The following is a 21,578-nucleotide window of genomic DNA, read 5'->3' as shown; positions in this document are numbered from 1 at the left end:
AGCGGCCCACCAAATGCCCCAGGGAGCACACCAGATAACAAGAGACCTCATCCTGGTGCTCTCCCCTACATCTGGCATTCTGACTTAACCCATTTCTAAAATCAGGAGGTTGCGCATACACATCATGGCTTGTACCCCATAATGGATTTTTCCTCCAGAAACTCGTCCAATCCCCTTTTAAAGGCGTCTAGGCTAGACGCCAGCACCACATCCTGTGGCAAGGAGTTCCACAGACCGACCACGCGCTGAGTAAAGAAATATTTTCTTTTGTCTGTCCTAACCCGCCCAACACTCAATTTTAGTGGATGTCCCCTGGTTCTGGTATTATGTGAGAGTGTAAAGAGCATCTCCCTATCCACTCTGTCCATCCCCTGCATAATTTTGTATGTCTCAATCATGTCCCCCCTCAAGCGTCTCTTTTCTAGGCTGAAGAGGCCCAAACGCCGTAGCCTTTCCTCATAAGGAAGGTGCCCCAGCCCCGTAATCATCTTAGTCGCTCTCTTTTGCACCTTTTCCATTTCCACTATGTCTTTTTTGAGATGCGGCGACCAGAACTGGACACAATACTCCAGGTGTGGCCTTACCATGACTGTGGAGTTTACCATAATTCCCTGACTGTGGAGTTTTTTCAGTAGCCTTTGGTAAGGGACCGTGTCAAACGCCTTCTGAAAGTCCAGATATATAATGTCCACGGGTTCTCCCGCATCCACATGCCTGTTGACCTTTTCAAAGAATTCTATAAGGTTGGTGAGGCAAGACTTACCCTTACAGAAGCCATGCTGACTCTCCCTCAGCAAGGCCTGTTTGTCTATGTGTTTTGAGATCCTATCTTTGATGAGGCATTCCACCATCTTACCCGGTATGGATGTTAGGCTGACCGGCCTATAGTTTCCCGGGTCCCCCCTCTTTCCCTTTTTAAAAATAGGCGTGACATTTGCTATCCTCCAATCTTCTGGCACTGTGGCCGTTTTGAGGGACAAGTTGCATACCTTAGTCAAGAGATCTGCAACTTCATTCTTCAATTCCTTAATAACCCTTGGGTGGATGCCATCAGGGCCCGGTGACTTATTGATCTTTAATTTATCAATGAGGTCTGAAACATCTTCTCTTTTAACCTCTATCTGACTTAACTCCTCGGTCAGGAGGGGCCGTTCGGGCAGCGGTATCTGCCCGAGGTCTTCTGCCGTGAAGACAGATGCAAAGAACTCATTTAATTTCTCTGCCATCTCTAAGTCTCCTTTTATCTCCCCTTTCCCTCCCTCACCATCCAGAGGGCCAACCGCTTCTCTGGCGGGTTTCCTGCTTCTAACATATTTGAAGAAGCTTTTATTATTCCCCTTAATGTTGCTGGCCATGCGTTCCTCATAGTCTCGCTTGGCCTCCCCTATCACCTTCTTACATTTCTTTTGCCACAGTTTATGTTCCTTTTTATTCTCTTCATCAGGGCAAGACTTCCATTTACGGAAGGAAGCTTCCTTGCCCTTCACAGCCTCTCTAACTTGGCTGGTTAGCCATGCGGGCACTCTCCTGGATTTAGTGGAACCCTTCTTTCTTTGCGGTATACACCTCTGCTGGGCCTCTATTACTGTTGTTTTAAGCAGCCTCCATGCATTCTGGAGAGACTGGACTCTTTTTACCCTCCCTTTCAACCTCCTTCTAACCAGCCTCCTCATTTGAGGGAAGTCCGCCCGTCGGAAGTCAAGGGTTTTTGTTAGAGATTTGCCTGGTATTCTTCCCCCAACGTGCACGTCAAAACGGATCGCAGCATGATCACTGTTCCCCAATGGCTCAGTAACGTTTACATCTCTAACCAGGTCCTGCGTACCGCACAAAATTAAATCCAGAGTCACCTGTCCTCTGGTGGGCTCCGTGACTAGCTGATCTAAGCCACAGTCATTCAGCACGTCAAGAAATCCGGTTTCCTTATCGTGACCAGAACACAAATTGACCCAGTCAATATGAGGATAATTGAAGTCCCCCATGATTACAACCCTGTCCTTCCTTGTCACCTCCCTGATCTGTTTCCTCATTTCAAGGTCCCCATCAGATTTCTGGTCTGGAGGACGATAGCACGCCCCCAGTATTACATTGCTGCACAAGCCTGGTAATTTAACCCACAGAGATTCTACGGTGGAGTCGGACCCACCTTCAATCTCTACTTTGCTGGATTCTATCCCTTCCTTAACATAAAGGGCCACCCCACCTCCAACACGCCCCTGCCTGTCCCTCCTGTAGAGTTTATAGCCCGGGATTGCGGTATCCCACTGATTCTCCGCATTCCACCAGGTTTCCGTTATGCCCACTATGTCAATATTTTCCCTTGTCACCAGACATTCCAGTTCTCCCACCTTTGCTCGTAGACTTCGGGCATTCGCATAAAAGCATTTATACACGGAATGCCCCAGGATGGGCTGCTTATTCGCTCCTTTGTCCCCGCATCCTCTCATTGTGCCAAACCGTCTATCACATCCCATCTCCCTAACTTTCCCAATTTCTTCTCCTACCCTGCCTTTGTCTTGTTGTTCTCTAACCTCCCCATCCTCGTCCCATAGGGATGAGGAGTCCCGAACCGGATGCCCCTCGGCTCCTGTCGGCCTTCCCCCAGGGATCAGTTTAAAAGCTGCTCTGCCACCTTTTTAATGTTATGCGCCAGCAGTCTGGTTCCATTCTGGTTCAAATGGAGCCCGTCCCTCTTGTATAGGCCCCGCTTGTCCCAAAACGTTCCCCAGTGCCTAACGAATCTAAACCCATTGTAATTTATTGTAATTTATTCATTGTAATTTATTCTGGGGGCAACCAAAGCATGTAGAACAATGGCCAGATATGGCACGTAGCAAACAGTGCAGTTGGAGCACCAGTCAAAGCTGTGCCAAAAACACGATCTGACTCTCCAGAAAAAAATGCCGGGTGCATTCTCAAGTTTGATTACATGTTTCATAGTCTTGAACTTATTTTCATCTCTGGTTCTTTTCAGTAAAATAGAACTGTGATTGATGAAGCTGGTAAGCAAGTAGACAAACCCATCCAGAGAAAATGAATCCAAGTCTTCTAAAAATGAAGGAAGTTGCCTTGATGTACCTTGACAGGAGTGGGGGTCTTCAGAAATTTATGGATGACTGCAAACTGTACAGTGGTGGTATTAATCAGTTTTTTAAAAGTATTTTTTTGGAAAATCAGAACTATTTAGTTTAAATCAGTATACAGGCAATTGTAATGCTGGTGACTGTCTGCTCTTCCAGACTCAAAGCAAAGCTATGCTGTCTTTCGATTCCTTATCTCAGTAAATCCATCTGACATTGCTGAGTTGGATGCTACTCTTGGAAATTATATTCTGCATAAACCTGCGAAGGCCACTCTGATTTTTCAATCAGTAAGGATCACATAATCAAAATGAAACAAAAAATGTATTCACTATTATAAACCACAATTTTTTTCTTAAATAACAAATTGGCTGTTTAATTACAGGTGTGTTTTATAGCTGTTAAAACACTAGCACTAATTCCACAGCTGCAAACAGAAGCTCAGGTGAGTATATGCACTCTGTTTTTCAAGTTCTGGATAAAATTTCAGTCATATTTATTAAATTATACCTTCCTTCTGCTGCTGTTTTAGTCTGATGCAATAGGTTGTATCCAAAGATGTCCTGGTTGAGATGAAAGGGACTTCCATTCACACAAGGTTCCTCAACCCCAGGCAGCCCATTCACAAGGCTAAGATGGTTACCTAAGGACCCAATCCTATCCTACTTTCAAGCACTGGTGCAGCCACAATGCAGCCCCAAGGTAAAGGAACATGTTCCCATACCTTGAGGAGGCCTCAGTAACTGCCCCTCCACCGCAGGATGCAGCGCATGCCCCATTGGTACAGTTGCACCAGTGCTGGAAAATGGGGTGGGATTGGGCCCTCAGGCAGCAGACTGGTGGGGGGGGATTCATTCACCCATCTCCACTCCTCCTTCACCCCACACCATTTGACTTGAAAAAGGAAGAGGGGTTGAAGATGAAGTGTGGGGAAGAGTGATGGGCTTCCACTCCAGCCCACCAAAACTGTCCTTCAGATTTTCTCTTCTACTCTGTTCCCCCCTTCCTATTTCAATGTATACAGTGGAAGGAGCCAAGACTGGAATGTTACAAGAGGGTATTGAGGCAGCATTTGGCATGTTGCCTCAGGCCCCAGGAGATCTTGGGTTGGTCCTGCCCCAACCCGGCTTCTGCTGATTTCCACTTTTTCCTACAGCTCTCTGCAGCCTGTCCTGGACTATTTTAGACAGTCCTCCAACCTCCAAGAACAGATTTTCAGGGGAAGATTTCAGCAAGAGGGGAGGGAGGATGTAAAACTGCCAATGTATAGAGTTCCACTCACACTACTTTGGACCACAGCCCAATTTTTTCTCCCCTGAAACACAACCCTAAAGTCAGAATCATCTATTTTTTTTTACCAGATATCATTAAGAACATTCAGTTGGCCATGTAATCATGCCTTTTCCTTTTATTTGATCTTGATTTTTTATAAGGTTAAGTGTAACATAGCCAAACAGTAGTCTTGGTCTAGTCTAAATGGACCATGTTTTATTGTACATGGAACAATGATGCTTTGTATTATCCTGAACAGTGAATACAGTTCTACACATGCAATGGGATTGCCCATGTGCTACTTTTGATATAGACATCAACAGACACACATACATTGTGTGTGCACTGAAGCTACTATGCATGTGAATTAGATACAGTACTCTGCTTTTTTTTCTTGTCTTATTAGCTTCATCTTAGAGAGGCTTATTATAATTCAGTTACTTCTGTCCAAATATTGGTCTCAGTTCAGGTAGTTCAACACTGGTGTAGTGTACAGGTTATGTATATAAGGCAGAAGAAGGGAGCCCTCTAACTCCTACCTCATATGAATTAACTGAATGGCGTTACACAAGTAATGCTTGACCAACCCTGCAACTGGGGATCATAATACTCCTCTGTATGGGGTTGATGTAAGGACTACAGAGATAATATGCTTTGGGAAACTTAAGAAATGTATAAATATTTCTGGTTACTATATGCTTCTGATCATGCATAGCTGTGCTTTCATTGACTTTCCAAACTAGAAATGTAATAAGGCAGAACAGGTCTCTGGGATGAGAAAGCATGAGACTTGAGTCAGCACTGTGCAGTCTGACTCACTACAGACCCAGATTTGGAGGGTTCAGAGATAAAATCATGCTGTCCACCGTAACCATCTGCTAAGGCAGACGTATTGCCTCAAGATATAAAAAAAGTCTTGAACTCTCTTTATATCGTAAAGTCATTGGCATATGCTTTTTGTAACAGTTATATTTTAAGTGACACTGTTTGTAATAGTAAGCGTAATCCCTAGCCATAATCTTGTGCATTTGTATTCTTTTTTTTCTTGTTAGATGAACATAGTGCTGAAGCTAACACATTTGCCTTCCCTGCCCAGTTACGTTATCAGTTTTTGCAAATTTCCATTTGATTACACTTCTCAGAGATTTTATATGTCAGAGGGAATAGTGGTCGCAATGAGTATTATAACTAAATACACACAAGGAGCAAGATTTGTTTGTTCTGATGAAACATGTTCATTTTCTGAAGGTATGCAAACCTGAAACTCAAATTCACATTATTGTACTATAAGTAACCAAGAACACCAATAAACCCATCATTAATAAAGATATAACATCATTTTCTACAATATTTTCTACATAACATTATACAGATGCATTGCATGTTGGGGTGCATATCAATTTTTTTGTTGACACTGGGGGGGCATGGCGCTTTTTTTATGAACGTATTTTAATCTGGATCCAAGTATTATTTTATTGTGTTTGATTGTGGAATATAAATTCTATAAATAAATAAATTTGACATTAAGGATTCCTACTAGTATTATGTATTATACTAATCCTGTTCCATAGAAGGGGACATAGAAAGCAGCAGAGGAGAAGATTTCCCCTTTTGTTCATTTATTTGAGGGAAGGGAGTAGAAAAAATAGAGTATGTTCCAGATAAGTTGAACTTTATCATTTTTAATTTTTTCACACCGCATAAAAATGTTTTACTGAACTATCATAAATATCTTTCATAAACAAATCCTTTTAAAAGTATTCTAAGTATATTTTTGGAAATGTTTGTAAGTAGGGTCACAAACCATGGGAGATTACTATATTACTACTTAGACTCTAGTGACTGCAAAAGGGGGCATCATGGTCTTCAGCACTTGGTTCCAAGGCTTTGAACTGAATGGCAGCATCTTTTTAAATTGGTAGATTATCAGCAATAGATTGTTAATAAATAATAAAAAAGATTTTTAAGTGAAAACCAATTAAGTATTCATCTTTAGAACATTGTTTTATTCTATTATATGCTTCTCTTAGGATTTCAGTATCTACGAGTACATACTCCTGGTGCTACAGAATCTGCAACAGTGAGAAATGATTTTGTGTGCAGTTTATGTACTTTACCACTGCGAGAAGACATGAAATATCGAGTACTAGGTGGTAAGAATTACACTTCATTATTAATCCTAAATTATGCTATTTCTACTCATATATTTGTTTAATGAGTGAGGGGTGCTCTTGGGCAACCAAAGAAAAGTCAGGACAGAAAGGAATACAAAGGTGCCCCCATACAGTAAGTGAAATTTGTAGTGGGTGCTGCATGGGCACTTTGAACTTCTGACAGGTTTTCCACTTTTTATGTGACCACTCAGCCTAGCATGCTGTTAATCAAAAATCAGAATAGGTTTGATGTAGAATTTAATAGTTTACTGATGTTGCAATATACAGGTATACCCCAGTTCCGTTCCAGACCCAACCGTGGATACTAGGAGTCCGTGGATACTGCTGACTTCTCCTCCCCCCCCCCATTTCATCCCCTTCTCACAGGGAAAGCACCAGGGGAAAGTCCCGCAATTGAGCTTCTCAAGTCTGTGGTGGCTATTTTGCTGGCGCAGACTTGAGAGTCTCTGTGTCTGACTTTGTAGCCTGACATGGAGGATAGGATACAGCAGAGCAGGGCTCTGCCTTTCCCATCCCCCTTTTGCCCCAGTTCCTTCTGTGATGGGGTTGGGCAAGTGGCCATTTCCTTTAAGAGAGATTTTACGCTGGTTACTAAGTAGAAGATGTGAGGGTATTCAGGTGAGGTTAACTTGCAATTTGGAGTATAAAACCTGGGTGTAGGTTCACAGAGAGGAAAGGAAAGCTAGGGTTAGCACCCCTTATGTTGGAGCATGTTAGAAGGCAGTCTTATGGAGTATTATGCTGCTGACTGTTCTGCAATGTGGGTTATTCAGAAACCTTACTATCTTATTGATAAGTTAGCTAACTTGTTCTTATTTTTGTACGCTGCTATAAATGCATGATACTAATGTTTATGGAGCAACAAAGTCTCCCTTAAGAACTAATATTTTATTTTAATAAAGTTACAATATTTTGAAGAGTAAGTGCAATCCTTTTTATTGACCAAAACAATATATTTCAAAAGAACCTGGGCACTTGTGGTGTTATAAGTGGACCGCATTATCCTCAAGAGTTAGGTGGATTCGGCTGGTAAAAGAGGGTACAGGTTGCATCCTGCCTGGGTTTAGAATTTCCCTAATTTGCCTCTGACTCCCTGCCACCCAAAGCTCTTACTGTGCTCGAGGTGGCAACCATCTGGCACTGGGCCCAGCACGATCTGGCACTGGGCCCAGCACGATCTGGCACTTGCCCAGTGCCAGCACTCCTTTCATTCCAGGTGCAGCGGAAGTTCTTTATAGCATGTTTGCATCACCTAGCGCCAGTGCTGGAGCCCAGTACTGCCACTCAGAGCCCATATGATTGGGCTCTGAGTCTGGAAGAAGAAGTGAATGAAACAGTGGGGATGTTTGTCAGTTATGGATGGCTAGATGTGAACACAAAATGTGACCTGGATATTGGAAGTGTTCTGTTGTGCAATCCTGTGCATTTCTCCTTGGAAGAAAGCCATGCTAGAGTCATCCAATGGGATTTACTCTCAGACAAGTGTGCATAGGATTGCAGCCTAATTAAATTCATCTCAATGGGGCAAATGGCTTGAGATCATATTCAGAAAATAAGGTAATATTCTTACATTTTATTTTTAAGATAAACAGCTGGTTGAAATGATTGATACAAATGCAATTAGTATTTTTCAAGGATCTTCCAGTAGCAGAAGACATTGCAGATTTCAGTCTTTTACTGTTTTCCTAAGAGGTAAGTTTTGTGTTAAATTTAAGTTATAAGAACTGTAGTACAATGAAAGATGTTAGTGTTGAATGTATTCTGCAACATAGCATTTGTTAGGGATAAACTTTCAGTTCCGAAATGTATGAGTCAAGAAAACAAAATGTGATTTCCTGTATGCAAAATTTCATTAAATGTCTGTCATATTTGAAGAGGAACTAGACAAGAGGAGAAAACTTGCAGTCACATGACTGCCATTAAGCAATACATTGTTTTAACTACATCAGTTGTATCTTGTATCTTGTCCTTGTTATAATTTTACTTCCTCCTCTCAGTTTCCTATGAGCAAATTGTTCTGTAATAATGATGGTTTTGTAACATTCGTCCTCAGTCTAGCTTCTTTGCTAGATTCCTATAATTCAACTGCATTTAGTAACAAAGGAAACTATTTCATACTATTTGTTGCTTGATGGCTTATTTCCGTACTAATAATAGAGTGTAGGAACCTTTGGCATGCCTCACTGAAATAATCTCTTTGTATTATTGCACTGAAAATGTGTAATTTTTCATTGTTTAGAAGTATTTAATTAAGTCTTCTGAATACAATTGACTGATGATTGAATTCCTTTTTCAATCATTAATAAGACCAGGGTGAAAGCGAACGTGTCACTTTTTGGTTAAAAAAAAATGCATTGCTAAGATAATACTCGTGAATTCAAGTATACCAGTGTAGCCCAATGCTACATATGGAAGAACCGTACAAAGGAAAGAAGACAGGGATTGTCTATAGTGATTACTCTTCTGTATAAAGGTAAAGAGTATACCTTTATAAAGGTATATTGATACTCTATCAATATAAGGGTAATTCTTCCCAGAGTGAACTACCTAGATACAAACCATAAGCCTAAAAGTTTTATGGTGAGACTGCATTTGCAAATTCACACTACCCAAATGTCTGCTTGTGTCATTTTCCTTCTATTTTTCCAAGTACTTTTAGAAAAGGAAACCAAAGGTTTCAGTGACACAGTTAAATTACATGTGTAAATTACATGTGTAATTGACCCACTGCTATACAAATCTGAATTTAATAGCTTAAATAAATGGCTATTAATAAACCTTTCCATCCTTCTTTATCTATAGATGAACTATCAAATAAAATGAAAATAGGGAGCAGGTACAAAGTTATAGGAATTCCTGTCTGCATGCAAAGCTGCTCACAAGTCACTGTATGCCTCGAAGCGAACAGCATACAGCCCTCTAGTCTCCCAGGTAAGTTGTGAAAAATAGTTGCTTGCCAATATCTGAGTTCAAAGTTTTAATTGGCAGAATATTCTACTAAGTAGAGTTTGGGTTAAAAATAAAAACACTTTCAATCTTTGTTATTTGAAGGTTTGAATCTGACTCTTTATGTGAATCTCAATAAATTAGCAGTACAAAATGCAGTTCCTTGTTGTCTTTTTCATTCTCATATTTTACCTTATTTCTGTCTTCAATGGGTTTGATTACAACACTATATTCATATTTTTTCTGGAATACCCTATCCTACACATCATTGAATTTTTTTCTACTTCAACTGAAATTGCAGGCAGAGAGTGCCCTCTACCTATTAATCTGTGATCTTGCAGCTTTGAAATGACATTTCACATTTGATGCATAAATCAATTTCTAATACGAACATACAATCTATACTGTTCTTGGGGTTTTTTCTGCAGTCTCCTGCATTAACATTGCACATGACACTAAAGGTTGTGTTGTATGCTGATTTGTTTGTTGGTTATATTTGTTGTGCTTACTGGGCATCTCCATTTGCGTTTGCTTTATTGTAAATTACAGTACTTTGGATATCTTATACAGAAAGGCAATACAAAACATTTTATAAATCGATAAAAAATGGAATGCACATAATGTCATGCATGAAAAATTATCTAAGGAGCTGAACTTTCATGAAAACTGATTTGCTCTGGATTGAGTCAGTCCAAGTCAAGCAACTGATGATCTAATTGTTTTTCACTCATTCAAGTTGCCTGCAGTCAGACTTGAACATTTTAAAAATTGTCTTCTGCTGATGGAAACACAAACTACAGTACTTAAGGGTGATCAAATGATTAACTAGCATGAATAAGGATAGCTCACAGATGGTCAAGGAGAAGGGCCTTTATGCCTCAATCCTATAACCATGAGCTTGGAAGCAAGATCTGCGAAATGAAACTTCGAGTATTGTATGTCTGTTCTGCACTGCAGTCTTGAATTTCAGTTCTAACCACACTTCTCAGGGACCAAGTCTACTGAAGGCATGTCTCAGTAAATGTGCATAGGATTAAGTAATTCATCTCATTTCAATAAATATATGAAATCTGGGGTAAGATCCAGGTCTAGCACAAGAGGCTCACTCAAAAGAGATAGCTTTCTCACTCAAGTCTTTTTACATCAGCCCTCTCTGCATACCCAAAGGCTTGTTCCTGAGCATCAGGAAAGCTTTGTAAATAGGATGGGCTGAGACATGGAGGTGGATGTTGCCAAAAAGCAGTTACTTTATGCTATCAGAGCTTGCCACATGTAACATACCTGTGCCTGATTTTCAGCAATTTCGCTCCCCTCCTGTAGCCTCCTCACCACAACTCATCCTATTCCCTTCCATATAGACCCATGACCTTCAGATCTGGACCTAACCTAGGTTTTTCTTCTTGTATGGGAAATCACTAAAAATTGAAGATATTGTGACATCTAAACTAAAAAATTGTCCTGTAATACATGTTATCGAAATGTATGGATTTCTATGGGTTTTTCTTTTTTGTATTAGGTCCTTCCTGTATCAGTGAAAAATTTAGCTACCTACATGCTTTGACTTCAAACTCATATTGGAGATTTACAGCTATTCTTGCAAATAGTTTTGCTTCACAAGTTCTTCCACCAGGCATTTACAACACTCTCAAGTTAGCCATTTTGTTGAGTCTAGTACAGACACGTGACACAGATGAAGAAGCAGCAAATTACCTTGATCTCTTAGTAGCAACAAATGATTCTCTAATAGTAGATAGGTAAGTAAATCTTTTTTTTTATAACTGGATTAGGAATGCCTCCTCCATTTAAAAAAATGCTATATACAATTTTTACCCATGAGTAAAGAACTGTATTCTTGTAAAATTTGTTCCTGCTGCATTTGTTCAGTTCCCTGCCCATTATTTAAGGAGGTGGGTAATGTACTTAAATGAGGTAAAAATGTATTTGAATGAAGTATTAAATTGTATGTTTCTATATTCTGAGAATAAAATTGTTGCACATTTGGAATGCAACGTCGGTCCAGGCTATTTTTCAATGTATTTATTATATTATTTATTAAATTGAACTTGATTTCTTCCTCCAAAGCAGTGCTGATTCATTGTTAAGATAGCTCACTTTTCCCATAACTTAGATTTATGAACTATAGTGTTGGTCTCACTCCCCGGGGCATACGACACATTCCATCTGGTGCAATTTTTCCTACTGTATCCAAAGACAAACATGGAACTGCTAGCATTCAGGCTAATAGTGCTTTGCTGGCCAAAGGTGGAATCTGCTTCATAGGAGAATTATCTTCACATAAAAAGGATAAACTTGAACAGCTGCAGTCAGGTAGGCCAACCAGAATACTTGCATTTACCTAAAGTACAATTCAGTTTGCCAGATGTACTCTGTTGTTAATGCTCTTTGAACTAGAGGTATTTTCTGGCTGGTTATTCTGTAGGAAAGAGTCTGGGCTACTTCCACATGACTTCACTGAATTCAAACCTGTTGGGGGAAAGTAGCACTATATACTCCTGTTTTTAAAAAATTATAAGTACAAAAGTGATAACACCTCTTGAACAACTACAGCAGTATCTATCACTTACTTACAGTGAAGTGAATGAAACTTATAGTTCTTTACACATTACAGTTTTAACATACAGGAGCTTCAGTCTAGCTTCCAAGACTATATGATGATCTTAGAAACATACTGCGGGATGTTTTAGAGATGGTACTTGATGCTACCAAAGATAAGTTAGGTTTATAAAAGATAACACTTATTGTTGGGAGCTGAACATGTAACTAAAATAGTGAATATAAACAAGTGGTGGGAGTGACCAACGTTCAGGAAACTCTATAATAAAGTATTGTAACATAATAGATATTACTTGCATACAGATATACCTGCAATCATTTAAATTACTGAATGTTTTTGAGGGAATTAATTCTAAAACAAAATTATTCAAGCAGTAGGTGAATAGTTACTACTAGGCATGGAAGTCAGAAAATTTGCCATTGATTTGGGGCTGGTGTTATGTACAGAAGTAGCAAAACACTAGTATATTGAAAAGGGTGAGGATAATTCATTGACTATTGAGAATAACACACAATAGTTTATTTTCTTTGTGTTTAAAAAAAAACCAGTACAGACTTAAGAAACAGTTTCTAGACAAGAATATGTTTTTTCCTCAAAAGTAGAGAGCATATCTTTCTATATTACATTAAAGATGTAGCTGTGACTTTCAGGAGCAGACCTGAAAATACATGAGAGCTGTTTCTGAGGTTCTTTAAAAACAAGGAGTTGTATCCTATGACTACACAAAGTGCAGTGTCTCTCACTGGACAATTCTTCTGAAAGTGGAAAGAATATTATGGACTACTTCAGTGAAAACTCCCAATAAAAGCACTGTGCATCACACAATGTTAGGATACAACTCAACAACATTATGTAGTGGTCATTATTCAAAGTAATATTTATAGGGGAATCTTCACATGATCAGATTTTCAGTTCAATTTTTTTATTGATTGGGTTAAAGTGCTAGAGAGCAGAACCATCACATTATTCATTCCTGGAAAAAAATATGGACAAGATACTGATCAGCAGGTTATTCTACCAATTCAAACCAGTTTCTGGTCATTTATTGATGTGGATTCTTCATCCAAAAAGCACGTTCAAAAGGAAAATACTCTACTTGGCAAGATGGTGAGTATGCTTTCCCATAATAATTATGTAACAGTAATTAAGAGTACAAGTTTTTGGAACAGCAGCACTGACATGCAAATACTGGTAGCCATCTTCTAAAATATGCTCTCCCCCTCCCCCCCGAAACCTTCTTTCAAAAAGTATGGATGGTCTTTATGATATTAGTTAAAGGTAAACTATATTGAATGGCTATATGTATATCTGTGGATCAAATGATACTAAATGAAAGTTTCAAAAATTTTCAGTGATGTCTAAGAGCCCAATCCTGGGCTCTGTAAGACACGTTTGCGAGCCTCACTGTCGAGCTCCCACCCATGCTAGCCCAGCACTGACCAGTGCTGGGCTAGTGTGGGGCGGTCGCCCAGCCTCCTCAGCTTGGCGGTCCCCTGGACCGCCAAGCCATTGTACAGTAAGTGGGGGCGGGGAGGAGGCATTCCGGGGAGGGGGGAGGCCAGCAGGGGGTGGAGAGAGGGAGGGGTGTGACACAGAAGTGTGACGCGGTGAGGGGGACAAGCTGGAAGCGTGCCAGGGGAGGGAAGGAGGCAGGTCTGTGGAGCTCCGCTCTGCAGGATCGGCGGTAAAGTGAGTAGCCCTATTGCAGGGCTGCTCACCTTACCCGGGGGAAGGGGACGAAAGTACCCTTCTCCAGAGGCACCTCCCGCTGTAGCCTGGGGCGCGCAGGATACAGCAGCAGCTGTTCTCGGTGCTGCCAAGGCTGGGCGCCCCAGGAAGCTCAGGATTGGGCTGCCTGACAGTGAACTTTACATTTTTCACTTCTACCCTGCAAACTAAATAGCATTTTTTTGTTTGTTTGAAACCATGTGCTAATGTTCTGTCTTGAAATGCATTTTTCTTATTTGGCTAGGAACTGAGTTTGATTTCAGCTAACCTCATAGATACTTTTGGGCTTTTGATACATTGCAATGAATCATCGTTTTGCAATCCAATTCTTCCTGTGGCGAACCTCATTTTAAAAAAATCTATTGACCCAGAAGAAGCAGCTTATACCATCTCCCAACAATTCAGAAGCCAAGATTATGAAGAGGTAGCTATACATTAGAAATGAAACAGGATGAGAAACTGATAACCTGCTGTTCCAGTGCCCAATCCTAACCAACTTTCCAGAACCAATGCAGCCCCAAGGTAAGGAAACAAATGTCTCCTTACATTGAGGAAGACTCTGTGACTGACTACCTAACACAAGATCAGTGCTGGAAAGTTGGATAGGATTGGGCCCCCAATTTTGTTTTCTTGAAACTAATTGAACAATCTGGTCTCCCTCCTACTTTAGGTGATGCCCGTACCATTTTGGTTATTGGCTTGTATAGGCATAACCAACTTTCACAGTTCCTCAAAACTATCTGAATTTTCTAATAAGACATATGCAGTTGCTTAGGGGACCATTCCCACAACCCCATTTATCAAATATAGATGACACAAAGATGTAGAGTACAATTCTGTCCTGTTCTTCTTTTTTGTAGCCTAAACTGTTACGTAACTTTTCCCATATTTGGGATGAGGCTATTCTGTTTTCTTTTACTATATCATCCATGTCTTTTACAATGCTGTGAAAGTCAACTCTAGTTTCACAACCTTGTTAATATCAGAGAGATGAGAAAGCAATTGGATCACAGAAAGAACATCTAACCCCGTCCCTTGAAAAAGGTACTTGAGGGAATCAACTCAAAATCACACAGAACTGGTCCATGGACTGGACCTGCAAAAAATATGCGTTAGCCAGCTGTTCAACTTCACATGTAGGTGACAAACCAGTAGAAATTAGGGTTGTGGATAGCTCAATGTAAACAAGAGACCATGTAGTAATAGTGAAGACAAATTCTATGCTAGAGTTAATTAAGAAAAGGATTAATAATGAGATTAGTTATGTCATACTACTACTCTGTAAATCTATGGTGTGGTCACATTTTGAATATTGTGTATAGTTCTAGTCACCATACCTCAAGGATACTGTAGAGCTCAAGCTCTAAATGGAAGACCTAATTGAGCAGAGGGGTTGGGGTACCTTCCTTTTGAGTAAAGTCTTCCACGTTTGAAAACAGGCAAAAAAGGGAAGACATAATTGAGATAAAATGATGCATAGTGTGGACAGGATCAGGTGTCATCCAATGTAACTGACTGGTAGATTTAAGATGGACAAAAGTAACTTCTTCATGCAGCACAGTCAGTGGAATTCATTGTCACCAGGTGTGGTGATAGCCACTTACTTCTGCGATTTGAAAAGCGGATTGGAGGACAGGTCTACCAATGGCTATTAGTTATGACGGTTAGGTGCTACCTCTATGTTAATAGAGCATCTCTGAATACCAGTGGTGGGGAGCACTGGTAGGAGATAAATATTGGCGTGCTCCTGTATCTGCAGTTCTGCTCCGGAACCGCCTCATGGTTAAGTGAAACTGCAGATACAGAGGTCTCCCACCTCTGCTCACCTCGAGAGGGTACTCTGACCCCTGCAAAGGCCATGGACAGCCATCCTCAGCCTGTGCTGAGCTCAGACTGAGCCCAAAGGCCTGAAAGGACAGATAGCAAGAATTACAACCTATTGGAATGTTTAGCACCTTAGCAGACAGAGGTGCTGGATCAAGCGTGATTGAGTGCAGCTGTGGATCTCCAGTTGGTAGGGGTAAGAACTAGGAGGGGTTAGCAACCAAGTCAACTTCGAGAAGGTTCTGTTCCTCAAGCGTTCTGATTGGACAGTCTAAATAAGTATGAAGTCGCCTCAGTACTATTAGCTTAAGAAGATAATATTGAGTGCCCAGGGGGTGTGGGGGTGTTCTTGCTTGAACAGAGTTTTTGGGTGCAACATCCTGCACGTGTGTGAGCTCCATTGTCCATCATGGGCACTTGGTCCCATAGGTAGCCCTGGAGCTAAGAGATCTACAAGAGTAACTGACCCAGGTGAGAGTTAGGGATTAATAGAGATAGCCAGCTAGCTTTATTATTTTATTGCTGATATGTTTCCTAGATGTTTTTGCCTCTAGCATTTGCTGCCTTATTGTAGCGTGTGTAACCTTATCTACTTAATTAAAATATCTTTTACTAAGTTGTTTCATTGTCTGTTGGGGACAAAGGTTCAGAATCCTGCCTAGCTGTTCGGCAAGCTACCAAGTGCTCATTGAGGTCTAGTAACTTGAGCACTGAGGCTTTAATTGGAGAAAGAGCTCAGTGCCTGCAAGGGATAGAATTAAGCCTAAAGGGTCTCATTGTCCCTGGACTGAGGCACTGGCACATACAGGGTGGTGGCAGTACTACTGAGCAGAGGGGCCTTGTGGGCTTTAGGGTTCGAAAACCAAGAACCCTGAGCACCCCAAACCCCCCTATGTTTACAACATGGACCCAAAGGGATTTTATGTTGGATTCAATAGTCTATAATCAACGAGTTCATCACACCATAGCCATAAGGCCTTGTATAACCACAACTCAAATGTCATTTTTACATTTATCTAGCAATCTGCAATTCTTATGTAGATTCAGCAGCATTTGTAATGACTTTAAAATCATTACAAAGGAAATCTGAAGCACACTGAACTATAACAGGCAAACTATAATTATTCGATGAGGCCTGAAAATAGTTTTTACATAAAAATTAACATTCAGATGTTTTATATTTTAAAATAAAATCAGAAATAAATCTAAGTTTGTGTTGTCCATATAATTTGTAAATAAGTGAAATATGCTGTCATTTTAGTTAATTGCTTTCTCTAAGAACATGCATGTGGAACTCAGTTCAGAAGCAGAACGACTGATTAACAGTTATTATTTAGCAAGCCGAAGAGTCAGAATACACTCTGTTTATGGGTCAAATCTCTCAGCAACTGCGCTAAGAATCTTGTAAGTTTTCATTTGCATATTATGTCAAAGTCTGTATGCCTTAAAATATTTATCTTCAAAATCAGAAGCTGTGTTTTATTTGTGGAAATATTTTGCACAAGTAGTTGTGGACATTGAATGTCAACATTCAAGAGATATAACAAAACACACTCATATAAACACACAGTTACTCTGTTTACTGGTAGTTAGAAAAAATGCAAGATGTCATATTCCACAATCACCATGTTTCTTACACACCTTTCAAACATGTCAGTTGCATGGAACAAAATTAGATGCACCTTTGGCCTGGTTTCACAATGTCAGTTCACATGCCCCTATCACTGGTGGAGGAAGCACTAATGCATTTTCTAGAAAATCATGTACTGTACTAAGAGAATATTTTCATGAGTACCTTCTGAGTGGGATGGGAAAGTGCAAGATACAAGTGTCTGAAATAAATAAGCTTCCGCTGGATAGGGAAGAAAAATATAGTATCTACATTTCTCATTGTAATACAGGTAGGTGACTCTTATGCTACTCTTAGGTTTAGGGGAGTTACAACTTATCAAAAAGGCTTCAGGATAATATACAGGCAACTGTAAAGCAATCTCCACCAGCAAAGAATTACACATCCAATTTGTGCAAGTATTTTTTAATTGCACTGCTGTGTCCCTCACATACATGCTATACCTACATAGCTAGAATCTGAATTTTTCCCTCAACTCAGACAAGATGTCACTGTACAACTACAAACTCACTCCATCAAACTTATTTATATGCAACATTTTGACAAGTCTTATTTGAAAACATGTTTATATTCTAGGCTTTCACTGTCTGAGGCGCATGCTAAACTAAGCTTAAGGACAAAAGTGCTTGAGGAAGATGTTTTGATTGCTGTCTTATTATTTGAATCATCTCTCACTTTAAAACATGGTAAACTTAACATTTTTAAATGAACAACTGTGCATATTAAATCCAAATGAAGTAACCAATGATCCTAAACTACCAGCTATTTTGATGCTTGTCTGAGAAACAGAGGCCCACAGAAATCAAACAGTAGGCAGCCCTGCCAAGGTTTCTGTTTCATGTGTCCAAGCTGTAGTTTACATGAATGAGGTATCTACACCCTACAACAGGGCTTTTCAAACTGGGGCATCGCAACGTCCCAGCCTGCAGGCCCTGGCCCCTGCCCCCTTAAGGGGTGGGGGCAGCCTGGAGGCAGGGAGGAGGCAGCGGCGCAATCCCTAGGATCCGGAGCAGTGAAAGTAGATGCGGAGCAATTGCGCTAAAGCGATCCCTCCGCATCTACTTTCACTGCTGCAGGGAGCCCCGCTGCAGGTTGTGCCAGGCTCCCCGCACTCCCGGGAGGCTGCACGGGCTTGGGTACGTGTACCCAATCCCCTGCAGCCCCCCTGCCTTCCCCTGCCCCTGCTGCTTCCCCCCTCCCGCCCACGGAAGAACTTAGTGGTTCTCAAACTCTCCCAGAGAGTTTGAGAACCACTGCCCTACACCTTGTATGCTGATATATTCAACTGGAAAGGTTGTAGAGGAGGGCATTGAAACAAACATTTCACTTGACAGATATTCAGTGTTTGGTTCATGTAAATTTCTTCAAAGAAAGTAAGTAGTCATCTCTCTTTCCCACATTCTTTGGCTTTTTTAGTCTTCAGAGGAGTCCTCCAGACTATTTCATGGTATCACAGGAACGTTTACAGGCAGAAATGACTAAAGCTCCTCTACTCATACTAAACAGCTCTAGGACCCATATTTATTTTACATTCGTGTCTATTCCTTGCGAAAATCAAGCTTGTTTAGATCTTACTACTATGGAACATTTAAAAAATGCTACTCATTTTTATTCTTAATGCATGTAATTGTTTTTCTACAAACAATGCTCAGATTGTAAAAAAAATTTTGCATATCACAGCAGGGTATGGAAGATGAGGTGGTGTCTTATGTTTTCTGATTCCTAAAGTTTAAGGTGCCTTCTCCAAAAGGAGCAAGAGTCCTTGCTTATCAGCACTGCAAAATTTGTGCTGTAACAGAAATTTGTTCAACAACCACTGCTGGAAAGACCACTTAACCACTTAACCCCATTTTCACTGCAGTACCACTTACTCTATTTACTTAATTTTTAGACTGTTTTTCCAAGAGATCAAAGCAGTTTCCAAAAATGGTGATAAACTCACACATACAATTATGGCTCAATTGTGGCCACTGCTTGTTGTGTTGTGTTGCTGGTCTTGCTGCCAGGTGGTGAGGTTCTGACACTAACTCAAGTACCCCCTGTGGTACAAATACACTGCTTGAGAAAAGCTGCTGTACAATAAGACAGGAAGATTTTCATTGCATCTACTCCCCTCAAGGCAGGTAGTTTTAAATTTTAAAAAAGAGTATATGGAAATAATGGGCAGCCCAATCCTACAGGCCAGGGGTGTCCAAAGTTTTTGGCAGGAGGGCCACATCATCTCTCTGACACTGTGTTGGGGGCTGGGGGGAAAAAGAATTTACATTTAAAATTTGAATAAATTTACATAAGTTTACATAAATGAATATATTAATGAACTTATATGAATGAATAAAGTTCTTGCAATAGCTCAAGGCCTATAAAAGGCCTTCCACAAAGCAAGACTGGCCTTTCCTTTGCTGCTGCTACTGCATCAGATGTGAAACAGCAAGCAGTAGAGGAAGCCCTCATCCCACAGCTAACTCGAGAGGTCAAATAGTCGCCCTCACGCTGAGAGCAGTTGCGTCAGGCCAGTGCAGGCTCCAACAAATCTCTGGCGGGCCAGAAGCTCATTGGAGACTGGGGGCTCTCTGAGGGCCGCATTGAGAGGCCTTGAGGGCCACAAGTGGCCCCAGGGCTGGGGTTTGGGCACCCCTGCTATAGGCTCTGGCAGCAAAATGGCCACCGCTATATCCTGTGGAGCCAGAGCAGCCGCTGGTGTCTCCTCGGATCAGTTCCCTTACACTGGGTAGAACTCTGCTAGCACAAATGGGTCTTTCTTGGAACTGCCCCCACTATTCAGAGGGCGCAGAACCAAGGAGGAACGTGTTGGGCAGCACAGCTTGCGAGAGGGGCACTGAATTCCGCAGCAGCCTGTTGCCACCCGCATCCCCCTCATGGGCCTGAGCACGCGGGCCCCACCCCACCCCCAAAAGACCTACTTTCTTCAATGTGGCTTACTCCCAAGAAAGTGTGGACTACAGCCTTAAAGGAACAATTGTGACATTAGTGGCCCAATTCTATCCAACTTTCCAGGGAAGATGCAGCTGTGCCATGCATCCTGCATGGGTAGAGGTGTTTGAAAATATTTATCTTACTCAGAAGCCCATTGTGTTCAGTAAGACTTAGGCTGTCTATCTTACTCACTGGAAACAAAGACCTCTATACATGGGCGGGGGTGGGGGGGAGGTCATAGAGGCCTCCTCAAGGTAGGAGAACATTTGTTCTATCTGTTTAGTACACTAAGCAGGATCATTTACCAGATAGCCTAAAGTGGCCAGAACTTTACAGAAGTTTCTAGGCATATAATTTAAATAGCAGAAGCTTCTCATGCAAGCCAGTCACCAGATATAGTAATTTTCTACCCACTGCCACTTCTTGCACAAACCCATATTCAGAAACCTGTCTTCCACATAGTCTACTACTGTCACTAGAGTAGGATTTCTACATAAATGTCTCACTGTTGTCCTACATGGATATGGTCAAGTTTTCAAGCATATTTAAGTATTTTAGAAGTTATTCTACCTCTCAAAGTAGATTTATTATATGAACATTAACCATTCTGACTTCCATTTTCATATAGGTGCTTCTGTATTTTGTGTGGCCCCAAATGCTGTTTTCCCATTTGAACTCAACAGTGAAAGCTCTCTGAATCAAAGGGATGTTTACTTGATGCAATACTATCAACAGCTGATACAGTTCATTGGCACATATGGGCCTGCAACACATGTCCTCAACAATGACGAATAAACATTTTGAAATATACTAAGTTTCTTTTATAAAATTGATTTTTAAATAATTTAAGAACTGCAAAAATCAAATGTACAAGTTTGTCATGCATACCATGTTGATGAATCTGAATGTGAACAAAATTGATTTCCTATGCATTTAAAAACCAAAAATATTAAGGATATACTATCACATGATCGTACTGTGTCAAAACAGCTTTGTTTTCAAATCACATTCAGTAATGGTTAATTTCTTGTTCTAACAAATTATACACTGCTCAAAACAATAAAGGGAACACTTAAACAACACATCCGAGATCTGAATGAACGAAATATTCCTATTAAATACTTTGTTCCTGACATAGTTGAATGTGCTGACAACAAAATCACACAACAATCATCAATGGAAATAACATCTATTAACCCATGGAGGTCTGGGTTTGGTGTCATACTCAAAATTGAAGTGGAAAAACACACTACAGGCTGATCCAACTTCGATGTAATGTCCATAAAGCAAGGCAAAATTAGGCTCAGTAGTGTGTGTGGCCTCCACGTGCCTGTATGACCTCCCTACAACGCCTGGGCATGCTCCTGATGAGGTGGCGGATAGTCTCCTGAGGGATCGCCTCCCAGACCTGGACT

The 21,578-nt window shown here is 40.8% G+C and overlaps 1 protein-coding gene across 1 annotated transcript; it reads left to right on the top strand.

Moving 5' to 3' along the window:
* The first annotated feature begins 3,033 nt into the window (after positions 1-3,033).
* MCMDC2 (minichromosome maintenance domain containing 2) lies at positions 3,034-20,958 on the top strand. The gene is made up of 14 exons (XM_066626589.1): positions 3,034-3,133; positions 3,240-3,370; positions 3,466-3,525; positions 5,405-5,600; positions 6,383-6,505; positions 8,111-8,218; positions 9,329-9,457; positions 10,989-11,226; positions 11,601-11,800; positions 12,988-13,154; positions 14,020-14,199; positions 16,861-17,003; positions 17,806-17,915; positions 20,792-20,958. The coding sequence occupies exons 1-14, from the start codon at positions 3,034-3,036 to the stop codon at positions 20,956-20,958; spliced, it is 2,052 nt and encodes a 683-aa protein (XP_066482686.1).
* The last annotated feature ends 620 nt before the right edge of the window (positions 20,959-21,578 follow it).

The sequence above is a fragment of the Tiliqua scincoides genome, chromosome 4 (assembly GCF_035046505.1).
Source record: "Tiliqua scincoides isolate rTilSci1 chromosome 4, rTilSci1.hap2, whole genome shotgun sequence".
In the NCBI taxonomy this organism is placed as follows: domain Eukaryota; kingdom Metazoa; phylum Chordata; class Lepidosauria; order Squamata; family Scincidae; genus Tiliqua; species Tiliqua scincoides.
Note: the sequence above shows the minus strand (reverse complement) of the source record. Positions and strands in the feature narration are given on the sequence as shown.

What these genes read in the sequence shown, in the direction of transcription:
- MCMDC2 (XM_066626589.1), top strand. Translation starts at nt 3,034, where the DNA reads ATGAATCCAAGTCTTCTAAAAATGAAGGAAGTTGCCTTGATGTACCTT. An exon ending in GATTCTCTAATAGTAGATAG is followed by an intron (nt 11,227 to 11,600) that starts GTAAGTAAATCT and finishes CCCATAACTTAG; the next exon opens with ATTTATGAACTATAGTGTTG. An exon ending in GAAGCCAAGATTATGAAGAG is followed by an intron (nt 14,200 to 16,860) that starts GTAGCTATACAT and finishes CTGTCATTTTAG; the next exon opens with TTAATTGCTTTCTCTAAGAA.